The sequence below is a fragment of the Camarhynchus parvulus genome, chromosome 13 (genome assembly GCF_901933205.1).
Source record: "Camarhynchus parvulus chromosome 13, STF_HiC, whole genome shotgun sequence".
Lineage (NCBI taxonomy): Eukaryota > Metazoa > Chordata > Aves > Passeriformes > Thraupidae > Camarhynchus > Camarhynchus parvulus.
This window is the reverse complement of record NC_044583.1, coordinates 3,412,452-3,425,763: the sequence shown is the minus strand read 5'-3', so window position 1 is coordinate 3,425,763 and position 13,312 is coordinate 3,412,452. Positions and strand designations below refer to the sequence as shown.

The 13,312-nt window shown below is 56.1% G+C and overlaps 1 protein-coding gene across 1 annotated transcript; it reads right to left on the bottom strand.

Annotated features, from left to right (window-relative positions):
• Positions 1-315: 315 nt before the first annotated feature.
• Positions 316-6,966, bottom strand: STING1 (stimulator of interferon response cGAMP interactor 1). The gene is given in 8 exon segments (XM_030957614.1): positions 316-599; positions 602-670; positions 2,054-2,240; positions 4,024-4,262; positions 4,420-4,528; positions 5,372-5,549; positions 6,097-6,335; positions 6,643-6,966. Coding segments are annotated over 8 exon segments (1,467 nt in total). The 3' UTR covers positions 316-477.
• Positions 6,967-13,312: the final 6,346 nt, after the last annotated feature.

Sequence of the window (13,312 nt, the reverse complement as noted above, 5' to 3'; positions counted from 1 at the left end):
GACCATCCAGGCCAACTCCTGGCCCTGCAAAGACACCCCACAATCCCACCCTGTCCCTGACAACATCATCCAAGTGCTCCTGGAGCTCTGGCAGCCTTAGAGCCATGACAATTCCCTGTGCAGTGCCCAACCACCCTCTGAGGGAAAAACCTTTTCCCATCCCACATGGGGCAGACTGCATATTGTGTCCAAAATTTAGGATACTGCAACTTGTCCCAAAGAGAAAAGTGCTTTATATGACACAAATTAAAACAGATAAAAAAACAATACACCCACAGAAGAACATCAGAGCTGTACATAACAAAGAAAATGGGAAGCATGTCACAGGGCTGTGGGCTGAGTCAGCTGCTCCAGTAACCGTGGTGCACAGGAGGTTGGGATGGGAGCTGGGGGTTGCAGCCATGGGCAGCACGTGCTCCAGGAGGAAGGGGGCTGGGGAAGGGTGAGCCAAGCCCCCAGGGGCAGTGAGGGGCTGTGTCAGAAGCCATCACTGCGCAGGGGCTGGGGCAGGTCTGACACACTGATCTGCAGGTTGAGCTCTGCTGAGTCCAGGGCCGTGGATGGGCTGGGCGGGTGGCTCTGCTCCAGCACGGAGCTCCCTCGTGGTGCTCCTGCCGCAAGTGCCACACGATCTCTCTGGACAAAAAGTGGGTCTCTGCTTCTTCTGGCTCTGGAACAGAAGAAAGACAAACCTTCCTTCACTGGTTGTCCTGAGGCAGAGCTCTGGGAGGGAGCAAAGTCTCTGTGAGATGCCCCTAAATATGCACTATTTCCTGCACAGGAAAAATACAGCTTTTACTTCCCACTTTCTGCATGGCAGAGGGGAAAAGTTCAAACACAAAGTGAGGGGAGGAGTGTAAAATTACAGGCACTATGTGCTGGATTCCCAGTAGTGCTTGTGATGGGAACTGCCTCACTGCGTGGAAATGCTTCTCCCCATCAGGGAGAGTTTCCTCTGAAAAAACTGACATTCATTAAAGCAAGATGCTGATTTCATCTGGTGGAGGTGAGGAGATGGGAGATGAAAAGATGATGGGAATGAGGAAAAGCCTCGCTCCCTCCCATCCCCTGTCAGCAGGAATGGCACCGAGCCAGCACACACTCATCCCACTGCTGGGGAGGGCGTGACAGCCCCAGCAACTTCTTCCAGGAACATCAACAGTGAGGGGAGCGGCTGCTTGCCCTGGATGCTGCTGTTACACTCAATGCTTGCAGCACACAGCTTGTCTCAGGTTCCCTTGGGGACTTCAGCTGGGACAACCAGTGCTGCCACCACCTTCCCTGCTCCTCAGACTCACAGCAAGAAGTCCTTCGAATTATGGAATCATGGAATACCCTGAGCTGGAAGAGATCCACAAGGATCATCCAGTCCAACTCCTGGCCCTGCACAGACCCTGTGTCCCAGAGCTTTGTCCAAACACTCCTGGAGCTCTGGCAGCCCTGGGGCAGGGACCATTCCCTGGGGAGCCTGGGCAGTGCCTGACCACCCTCTGGGGGAAGAACCTTTTCCTGATATCCAGACTAAATCCCCCTAGCACAGCTCCACTTGTTCTCTCAGGTCCTGTCCCTGCTCCCAGGGAGAAGAGATTGGAGCTGCCCCTCAGGAGGGGCTGCAGCCTCCAGTGAGGTCTGACCTCAGTGTCCTGTGCTCCAGCTGGACAGGCCAAGTGCCCTCAGCAGCTCAGCAGCACCTCAGCAGCTCCTCTGGGCCCTTCACCACCCCCATGTCCCTCTTTCGGACACTCCCTAACAGCTTTAGATCTTTCTCATGTTGTGGTGCCCAGACCTGCCCCAGGGCTGGAGGTGAGGCTGCTCCAGCCCAGAGCAGAGTGTGACAATGCCCTCCCTCACCAGCCAGGGATGCCATGCTCAGTGACATTCCTATTTCATGTGGGAATGCAGCCCCTCCCTTCCTCCCGTGGCAGCAGGGGCCACCATGGCCCCCTGACTGGGGACATCAGCTGAGCCCTGCACAGACACTAATCCAGGTCACTCAGGGCTAGAAGAGCACAGCCACTGTCCTGGGCATCCCAGCCCCTTTCCCCTCACTCACCCTCGTAGGCAATGAGCCTGTATGTATCTGCACACTCCTTGGAGCCTCTCAGGATCTCCTCCAAGGTCCTGTAGAAAAGCTTGGCCTGCTCCAGGCGCTCCTCCCGGCTGAAGGCAGCACACTCGTCCTGGGACATGGCGTACAGGGTCTGCAGTGGGGTGGCATATTCCACAGCACAGTGCCAGAGCTGCAGGGGTGGGAGGACAAGACATGGGGACAGGAGGACTGGCAAAGGGCTGCTGGGAGATCCTGGCACTGGGCACAGCACTCAGGATCTCTCAGCTCCTTGGCCTGCCTTGCACTGGGAGCACTGGGACAAAGATACCGAGTCTGGACCCTGTGTCCCCCTGCCTCTTGCAGAGCAGGGAGAGAGCAGCTGGTCTGACAGGTCCAGGTGTCCCCTCTGCCAGGTGGGCTCAGGGAGCTGCCTTTGCCCATGGGGGGCAGCCACTGGCTTTGTCAGTGCTCCCAAGAGCAGCCTGGAGGGTGACCTTCCCCATGGAATTTGGTCCCCTAGGGAGACATCCCTTCTCTGTGATCACACCTTCTTGGTGGCTTTCTGCTATTCAAAGGAAAATGGAGGGACAGCACCAATCTTTACTCTCTGTGACCAATGACAGGACCCAGGGAATGGCTAGAGCTGTGTCAGGGCAGGGTTAGTTTGGGTATCAGGAAAAGGTTCTTCCCCCAGAGGGTACAGGGGGGCACTGAACAGGGAATGGTCACAGCCCCCAGGCTGCCAGAGCTCCAGGAGCTCGTGGATAATGCTCCCAGGCACAGGGTGGGATTGTTGGGGTGTCCTGTGCAGAACCAGGCATTGGACTTGATAATCTTTGTGGGTCCCTTCCAACCCAGCATATTTTGTGATTGCATTATTCTAAGTCTGAGCATCCTAACAGAGCTGGAGGGCTGAGCATAAACATTGGAAAGGTGGAGGCACAGCTGGAAGGAGGCTGAGCAAAGAAACCAAGAGAAATCTGATAAAGCCGTAAACATGCCAAGGAGGAGTGGTGTTACCAGTGTCTTACACTGGGTAAACTGAAAAGTTGAAAGGAGTGAATTAGAAGGAAGAGGGATGTGATCCCAGGTGAATGCAGAGAAGCAGGAAGTTCCCAGCCTTGGCAGGCAGTTACTGCCCTGGGGCAGGTGCCTTCCATGGGCCCTGCTCACTGTGGGGGACTGGGCAGGAAGCTGAGGGGCAAATATTACTGGAAGGCCAGGTGCAGGCTCAGAGCTGCTGGAGCTCCTAGGAGCAGAGTGACTCAGCAGGAGCCTGGCAGAAGGAACACAGCATCAGTTGCGCAGCACAGCAGGAAAAACCTGTGACTGACTGTGCTTCCCCCAGAGCAGGGCACAGAGGCTCGGGGTCCCTGCAGGCTGGACTTTAAAAACTGCAGCTCAGAGCTCAGCCTCTGCCAAAGGACAAAGCAGGGTGAGGAGCAGAGCTCTGCCAATGTCACCATGCACAGCACCAGGGTGGTCCCTCCTCCAAGGGGAAGGGACAGGGGCCAGTCTGCCCAGAGATGTGGGAGGAGATGAATGCAATGTGAGCTGGAGAGATTTAGGGCTCACCAGCCTAGAAAAGGGTGACTGGGGGAAAGGAGGGAGTCAAATAATCTCTCACACAGACATCTTTGAGCACCTCTTCACAACACAAGGAAACATTCATCCTATGGGAAGTGATGCTCTGTAGCCCACATCTGCTTTTTCCTGCTCAGTTTTCTACTGTTTTCTGGACTTCAGTCAGCTGCAGGAGGGGTTAAGCCAGCCCACCATCCCTGCAGCTGGGCCTGGGAGGAGACAGAGGAGGCAGCAGGAAGGGCTACAGGAGTGGGATCTCTCCATCTCACGGAAGCCTGGTGAAAGCTGGGAGTATCTAATAGGAGAGGTGACAGTCTCCTGTCCTTAGGGCCACTTCTGGGGCCAGCAAAGTTTTTGGGATGATGCTCCCAATGCTGCTCTCAGCATACCTGATTTTCTTCATCTGTGATGGCATAGAGGCTGTGTTTGTAAACCCTCTTTTTGATGCCTGCTCGGGCCAGGGTGGTTTCAGTGAGCTCTGTCACATACTGGATATTGCTGTCAGCTTTCTCCAGGTCATCATAGATATCACAGCTCAGAGGGACCAAGATGTGGAGCTTCCAGGTCTTCCTGCACGCTGGCAGGTTGGGATTGGCTCTGCTGAATTCCTCCATGGACTTTTTCACCCCTGGTGGAAGAGAGCATCAGGCAGAGGTGCCTGCTGTGAGTACAGCTGCATTCTGCCTTGCTCCCCATTTCCCTGCTAACGCTGTAAAAGTGGGAGGATTGTTATTAGCAGCTATTTCTATCTGTAGGCATGGGAATGCAGGGAAACAGCTACGTACGTGGCAGGACTATTTTTAGGTACCCAACATAAAAGGACCAGGCAAGCCCATGAGCAACGTTCTGCTTGGACCTCTCGGACATCTCAGACATCTCCACTGCTGAGGGCTTCTGTGGAGGGAAGGACAGACAGACCAGGTGATGACAGCTGCCACCTGGGCCCTTCTGCAACAGTCAGTTCTCCACAGGGACTGGAGAACTCCAAAGAGAGCTGGAGAGTGAACAACGCCACCAGCCCCTTCCCCCACCGTGCAGGGCAGAGCCCCTGAGAGCCCCCACAGCCCCCAGAGAGGAGGGAGCTGGGGCTGGAGTGAGCCAGGCATTTCCCTGGCTGCACCTTCCACTGGGATCCTGTGTCCCAATGCAACTTGTGCATCTGCCCTGTGCTTCCAGCATGGCAGAGGAGACACCCCAGTGCCTGATGGTGGGGCTCCCAATGGCCTCTGCCAGCTCTGTGGGTGCATTTGGGTGGAGATGGGTGTCCTGTCCCACAGGCACCTGACAGAAGCACCTTCTGCAGCCTGTGGGACCCTTCCAGCACCGCTGGGGCACAGCAGAGCCCTCCCACTGCTGCAGAGGCACCTGGGACTTGGCCCTGCTCCCACACCACACTGAGAACTGAGAACACACAGACTCTGCTTTTCCCTCTAACACCAACTTCACTGACAGATTTAAAATACACCTGTTTTTTGTGTTGGGGGGGCCATGCCATCCCCTGGAATGGTTGTGCTCATTAGAAGACAGCCTTGCCCTCCTAATGCCAACACTCCTGGAAGCACAGGGCCAGGGAGATCAGCTCTGCAGGGCTGGGCTGAGAGTGCTCTTCCTGCCAGGCTGACTCTGGTTGGGCTGGACATGCAGAGGCCATGTAGAGCTGGCTACATGTCCCCATGGCTGCTCAGGGCTGAAGGGTTCCCCGAGCAGCCAGCCAGGCTGGGGCTGTGGGAGCCTTACCCGGAGCCCCAGGGCAAGGATGAGGAGCTGGCACAGACTGGCCAGGATGAGGTGGAGGCCAAGTTGCTGCCCATCACCAAAGAGAGCCACGTAGGCTGAGCCACAGACGAGCAGCATGGGCCCGTGCCAGTGTGGGGGGAAGCAGGAGCTCAGGGCCCTCCAGAAGCTGCCATGGTGCCTGGGTGGGAGAGGGAGACAGGAGTCAGGCTGGTGGCCACCTACCCACCCTCAGCAGCCATGGCCAGGGCTGCTCCCATCTCCTGGGGGCCACCAACCTTGGAGAGCACTACAGAGTTGTGTGGGACGCTGCCCAGCACACCCCAATGCCCCCAGGCAGGGAGGGTTTGGGTGTCTCAGAGGGAGCAGATGGATGGAATGTCACCCTGGACAGCAAATGGAGACAAGAGCCCCCTGCCCTCCAGCACTGGGTGGTGGGGAAAGGCTGGAGGACAAGATCTGTTCCCCAGGGAAAGGGCACAAGGAGAGGAGAGATCCATGGACAACTGAGAGAACTGGGCAGGTGGGAGAGAGGGAGGCAGAGATGAGAGGGACAGGAGGGTGACAGAGGGCAGCATGTGCTGCCGGGCACAGCACATCATTGCCACAGAGGGCACGTGTGGGCACAGAGACCAGGAGCAAACCCCCCCACATCCCGAGGGTGCAACGCCCTTGTCCAGGCTGGTCCCAGGAGCGCCGCAGGCAGGCAGCCAGCCCCGCTGCCTCACCTGGCGTCCCGGTGGAAGATCTCCTCGGCCAGGTAGCAGGCGCCCTTGAGCAGCTCCCCGGTCTGCAGGGTGGCGAAGTGGAAGGCGAGGCTGCGAGCGGTGGGCACCAGGGGCTGCCCGGCCAGGAGCAGAGCCCCGGCACAGAGCACCAGCAGCACGAGCACGGCGCGCTGCGCCCGCCCGCCGCGGGCCCGCGGGATCAGCGGGGCACAGCGCGGCCGCCGCGGCTCCCGGGACATCTGCGGCGGAGCAGCAGATCAGCGGGGTCAGCAGCAGCTTGTCCCTGGCTCCCAGAGCAGCAGCTCGTCCTCAGCACCCACGGCAGCACTGTGGGAGCGGATAAGAGCGCATCAGGGATGCGTGCGCCCAGCGCTCACTGAGCATCCCAAAGCGCACAACTCTTTGGGGAGGCTCCCCTGCTCTTCCCGCCTTAGGGCTGTCCCCTGTGCCCAAAGGGGCTCGGCAAGACACAGCCTGGCTGGTCACCCCGCTCCCGGACGGTGCCAGCCCGCCCTGCTCCGCAGCCACTGCTGTGGCCGCACTCACCGGAGCAGTTTCCAGCCGCCAGCCCCGGGATTCCTGCGCTGCGGCTCCCGAGCTCGGCGCTCCCGCCTGGGCAGCTGGGGCTCCTTCCAGAGGCTGCTGCGGACACACAGCCGGAGCCTCCGCGACGTGCGGGCTTCTGGAGTGCGGGTGGAGCTGCACAGAAAAGCGCGCAGAAAAGTGAAAATGAAAGGAGCTCTGGCAGCAGCGGGCAGCCTGTAGAGTGCCAGAGCTCTCCCACGCAGGGCATCCATGAGATCTCTCAGCCCACAGGAAATCCAGGCACTGGTGGCTGTACCAGGTTTCGATATCCATGAGCTTGCACATCCTGGAAAGCCCCAAGTCTGCCAGGACATGGGCTGAGGGGAACTGGAATGAGGAAGGAAACCGGATCTCATCTTCAAGGGCAGTAGAATTCAAAGATTGCATTGATTCAGCTCAGCAGATTGCCAGGGGCAAAACAGACTCAAGTTCTAGCACAAGGGGACTCACAGTGCTCTGGATGCTCCCACACCACACATTTCCAGGAGATGCCAGGCTGGGAAGCAGTGCCCAGGAGTGGTGGCAACACAGCAGGGGCTTCCTGCAGCCAGGCTCTTGGTGGCCAGGGAGGCCCTCAAGACTTCCTTGTTCCAAGCAGTGGAGAGGTATTTCCATCCTGGAAGAACATGGGTTAGGGGACACATACACAAGGCCATAGGAGCAGGTGGGATGCACTCAAGGATGCTGAGGGAGATGGATGATGCCCTGGCAAGGTTCCTCTCTGGTGTCTTTGGAATGTTGTAGCAATCAGGAGATTCCTGGAGAGTGCGACAAGGGAATCTCACACCCAGCCTTGAGGAGGTGAACTACAGCCTGCTCAGTGTCACCTCTGACCCTGGGAAAGCCATGGAGCAAATCCTCCCAGCAATCCCTGCCAAACACCTGAAGGATGGGACAGGAACAGCCATCAGGGATTTCACACCACATCTGATGCACCCAACCACCTGGAACGACAAGAAAACTGGCTGTAAGGATGAGGGGAGAACCTTCACTTCAGCAAAGCCCTCAGCATGGTCACCCATGGCCTCTGTGGAGCCAAACTAGGTAGATACAGGCTAAGAAAGGGGGTGACTGTCCAGAACACACTCGGGGTCGCATTGCTTTCTGACCAGGAATGCCCCTGGGTTCCAGGAGACCCTGACAGTCCCCACAGACCCACATTGCCAGGGTCTCTGGAGGCTGTCACAGGCTTACAGCACAAGGATCTTGGTTCAGACATGCCCACAGTTCACATTTAATTAAAATCATAGAATTAAATAATTATTTAGATTGGAAGAGACCCTTGAGACCACCAAGTCCAACTATTTCCCCAGAACTGCCAAGTCCACCACTAACTCATGTCCCCAAGTCTTTTAAATCCCTCCAGGGATGGAGACTCCACCACTGCCCTGGGCAGCCTGGGTCAGTGCTTGACAGCCCTTTTGGGTGAAGAAATTTTCCCTAATATCCAGCATAAAGTTCCTCTAGTAGTGCTGGCTTGAGGCCACTTCTCTTTGTCCTGTCCCATGTTCCCTGGAAGCAGAGCCCACCCCCCACCTGGCTGCACCCTCCTGTCAGGGAGCTGTGGAGAGAGAAGGTCCCCCCTGAGTCCCCTTTTCTCCAGGCTGAGCCCCCCAGGCTCCCTCAGCTGCTCCTCCTCAGAGCTGTGCTCTGCTGCCCTTCTGTGGACACAGCTCCAGCATCCTCAAACCCAGAGAGCAGGAGGAAGGGCTGGCAGGGAGCTGCTTGTTTGGGTGGTTCCCTAGAAACCTCAGCAAACCATTTGGCCAGTGTCCCAGCCCTGGGAGGGCCTGTGGGTACAGCCAACATGGGGTTTGCTCCATCAACACAAAGGCTGGCTAAAACATCAAGTGAATCTCTTCCTTCTCCAGTGCTGGGATAAAGCTTGTCCCATTGCAGCCAGGCTTCACTGACCTGCTCTGCTTGGCTCTTCAGTGTGGTGGATGGCCTGTCTGGCTCCCCAGCCACCTTCTTGCAGGTCCCCCAGCAGCTGGTGGCTCTCCTGCCCTCAAAGCCTGGCCTGGCTTTCAGTTCTACCCTCAGCACACCAGCACCTGCAGTATTTCTGTCTCACTTCTGTTTGGCACCAGTCCAAGAGGTGAGTCTGAACTCCAGGAATGAGCTTTCAAAGAATTTTGGAACCATGGAATGGCTTGGGGAGAAATGGACCTTAGTTAATCTCATTCCCAACACGTGCCATGGGCAGGGATAACTTTCCATAGACCAGGTTGCTCCAAGCCCCATCCAACCTGGCCTTGAGCACTTCCAGGGATGGGGCAGCCACAGCTCTGGGCACCCTGTGCCAGGGCCTCCCCATCCTCACAGGGAAGAATTTCTTCCCAATATCCCATCCAACACTGGCAGTAGGAAGTCATTTCCCCTTGTCCAGTCACTCCAGGCCCTTGTCCAAAGTCTCCTCCTGCACCAGCAGGGGCTCTGATGTCTCCCTGGAGCCTTCCCTTCCCCAGGTGAGCCCCCCAGCTCTTCCAGCCTGGCTCCAGAGCAGAGGGGCTCCAGCCCTCAAAACATTTCTGTGGCCTCCTGTGGATGCCTGGAACATCTGAGCTTGCCTGGGAACAGAGAGCCCAGAGCTGCCCAGTGCCACCCAGTGCCTCTGCACAGCCAACAAGAAGTGGCAGGATTGAAACCGCCCCCATTGTCCTCCCTGGCCTTCTTCTGGCCAATAATTTGCTTTTCCACATCGTGTCTGGATTGACATTCTCTCTGTCCCTGTTTGCTGTTATTGCCTCAAGCAGAGGGAACAAGAAGTGACACATGATGCTGGAAGATTTTAGATGCATAAAAAACCCCACAAGGCACCTCTGTGGACCAGCACCATGGCACCTCCAACCAGGCTGCTGCTGACACCTGTGTGAGGCTGAGTGGGGCACAGAAATACACTCTGTCTACAGCAACCCACACACACTGCAGGCCTTGCTGAGATCAGGAGAACCAAGGAGTCCTGCAATATCCTGGGGTTGAAGGGACCCACAAGGATCATCCAGTCCAACTCCTGGCCCTGCACAGACACCCCAACAATCCCATCCCATCCCCACCCCATCCTATCCCTGAGAGCATTGTCCAAACACTCCTTGAGCTCTGGCAGCCTTGGGGCCGGGACCATTCCCTGGGGAGCCTGGTCAGTGTCCCACCACCCTCTGGAGAAGAACCTTTTCCTGATATCCACACTAAATCCCCCTGGCACAGCTCCAGCCATTCCCCTGAGTGCTGTCCCTGGTCCCAGGGAGCAGAGAGCAGAGCTGCAGCCCCTGGGGAGGTCTGACCTCAGTGTCCTGTGCTCCAGCTGGACAGGCCAAGTGCCCTCAGCTGCTCCTGGGGGCCCTTCACCATCCTTGTGTCCCTCCTTTGGCTGCTGTTTCTCATATTGTGGTGCCCAGACCTGGCCCCAGATAGAGCTGGATACATGTGGCATGTCCCCAGCCAAAAGGCAGGCCAGGAGCAGGGTGTTCTCCCTGGCACCCCTTGGGTGAAGGGCGGTGAGCAGGCAGCAGCAGCAGTGTGACAGAGCTGGCTCTGCTGCAGGATGGGCACAGCAGCAGCACTTCGTTTCTTCCTTCCTTTAATTCCCTTGTTTTCCATTGCCTGGGAAAGCAGGTAGAGCTGCTGGCTTCATGCTGAGGGCAGGCTGCCCAGTGACAGCTTTCACTGGGGATACCTGCAGGGATGGGGTTCCAGTGCCAGGCTGGTGTCAAAAGTGGCTTTGGTGCCTTGACTAAAAGTGCTGCAGTCGGTGTTTTTAGTGCTGCAGTTGCACCAGCAGTGTCCCTCAGAGGTCCCGTGTGACAGGGCTGCTTTAGTGACACAAAATAGCAAAAATAAAGTGCTCTGCAATATTCTTGGGCTGTGTGAACCAGGCCAGGCTCTGGTGCAGTGAGGAGCAACCGTGTGCTGCAGGAGATCTGGTGGCATCAGCAGAAGCTTCTGAAGCTTCCTGAAGCTCCTAAGCACCCATTGTTTCTCATTCACTGAGCCAAGCACTTTCACAGACCACAGAATCATGGAATGCCCTGAGTTGGAAGGGACCCACAAAGATTATCAAGCCCAGCTCCTGACAGCCCCAAGAAACCCACCCAGTGCCTGAGAGCATTGTCCAAATGCTCCTTGGACAACCTTCTTGTCCCAGTACTCAGCTGTGGGACAAAGGAGGTGGAGGTGGCAGCCAAGGGGGGGCCAGGGAGGTGTCCTGCCCTGAGGATTTGGGAATTTCCCCCTTGGCCTCCAGATTCTGCAGGGCCCTGACCTTGGCTCACAGAGCCCACATAGGGATGTGCTGCCTTCCCTTCCCAAGGATGTGCTGCCTTCCCTTCCCAGGGATGTGCTGCCTTCCCAGGGATGTGCTGCCTTTCCCTTCCCAGGGATGTGCGGCCTTCCCAGGGATGTGCTGCCTTTCCCTTCCCAGGGATGTGCTGCCTTTGCCTTCCCAGGGATGTTCCCAGCCTGGGAGTTGCTTTGCCTCAGCCTGACCCCAGCCTGGAGCCCTCAGCAATGATGAGTTTCAAGTCCTGGTGGCAGAATGGAGCCTCCCTCCATCCCTGCTGCTCTGAGTGCTGCACACCCCTCACCCACTGAGGTTCTGCCTTCTTTTGGAGCACCAGAACCTTCCTAGGAGAAAGAGAGTTTGGATTTAATAGATGTCAGTGGATCAATCTGTGATTTCTGTCAGCTGCCAGCACCTGCAGGGTCTTGTGGCACTGATTCCCTACTTACATGTTGGGTGGAAAAACCATTTTTACTCATTTTGGAGCTGCCATAGGCTGGCATTGGAACATGATGAGCTTCCAGTCCCTTCCAACCCAAACCATTCCATGATTCCATGACTGAGGTGGTGCTGCTGGGCAGAGCACCTCTGGGACAGAGGCTGCTCCTGGTCCTTTTTTCTGGGAGTTTTCACTTTTCTTTGAATCTTGCCCAACATTGGAGGTTTCTCCTTTTCCAGTTGTGTCTCTCCTCCTTTAGAGTGACTTTTTTGCATCCTCTAACGAAGGCCTCATAAGTTATCACAGCCTGGAATAAACAGATTTAACCAGCTTGGCTGGGAAGTTTCTATTCCTTTAAATCCTTGTACCTTTCCCTAAGCCCTTCAAGAGTTTTTTCTCCTAATACAGCACTGCAACTTCACCCTGCAGAGCCCATCAGAGGGAGATGGTGAAGGCACATGGAGACAGGAGCCACCTGAGGACAAGGCAGGGCTCAGAGAACTCCTGCAGTGATGCTCTGATGTTTGGGAGCACCCAGGGACAGTGGAAGGTATCCCTGCCCCAGGCAGAGGGTGGGACTGGGATGATCTTTAAGATCTCATCCAATCCAAGCCAGCCTGCGACTGAGATTCTATGAAATGCTGTTCCTGGATGTCTTGGCTCTTACCTTGTGAAAAACCATGATGAGAATGACTTTCCTGCTTCCATTTCTTATCTGGTGGCGCAGTTTGCATCCAGCTGGCAGCAAACAGCAGATCCTCATTATCCCTGGTACCAGAACCACAACCAAACCACTTTTCTATCTCCTCCTGGGGACAGAATCCAACACTTCTCCTGTGAATGCTGGAAAAAGGTTACTTTCATCTTGGCTGACTTGGAAAACTGCCTCAGAAACAGGAAAAGGTTCCAAAGATGTTCCCAAGGGGTGGGAAGCCTGTTGTGCCCTGGAACACAGCCCCAGCCACGGTGTTTGCCCAGCCAGGTTGGAGCCAGGGCCTCTGTGCTGCCCTCAGGGGCCACAGGAGCACCTCCCACAAAAGGAATCTGGGATTCACTTCCAGTGATGGGGATCAGGCATTGGCTGGGCCATACAAAAGGAAAGCAGAAAATGCTGGAAGAAAAGCAGCTTTACCCCAACCCAGCATTGGCTTTAGGAGCCAGGAGTGCTTGGGATTAGCATCTGAGCCTTTCCAGTGGCCAGGATGAAGGGTGTGTTACCTTGTCATTGGATCAATGAGCTGTGCTGGCTTGTCGGGAATTTGGCAATCAAGGAGTGCCCAAAATGAAAAGGAAAGAAAGGAAAGAGAAGGAAAAGAGCAGGAAGCCATAAAATGAACCAAAGTAGTTGCAAAAAAAAAAAAAAAAACAACCAACCAAACAAAAAAACCACAAAAAACAAAACAAACAAACCAAAACAAAACAAAAACAAAAAAAAAAACCCAAACCAAACAAAAACAAAAAAAAACAATCCACACAGAGAGCCATTTAGCCATTTTAATGAATTTTTGGTTTATTGTCTCTGTAACAAATGTGGAGGGAGAAGAAACAAATTCAAAATACACCTTGTGCTACAGCCTCCAGAAATGCTGAAGTCTCGCAGAAGGCTGGCAGCAAAGGCAGCATGAGAATAGCTCACCATGGCACAGAGGCAGCACCAGGGACCCTCAACCCCACCTGGGCGCAGGAAGGAGCAGGAACGCTGTCACCAGCGGTGTTTCACCGCCATTTAATGTGAGTTGTGCTTCCCAGGGCCACCCAAGGCCCACAGGCTCCATCAGGACAAGCCAGTCACGGCTGCGGCCCCTCAAGTGCTCCAGGAGGGCTCTGCCTGCCCCAAGCGGAGCTGCGCTCCAGCCTGCCCCCCGACAGCGGTGGGGCCCCCCCCGCAGCGCCGAGCGTCCCGCAACCTCCCA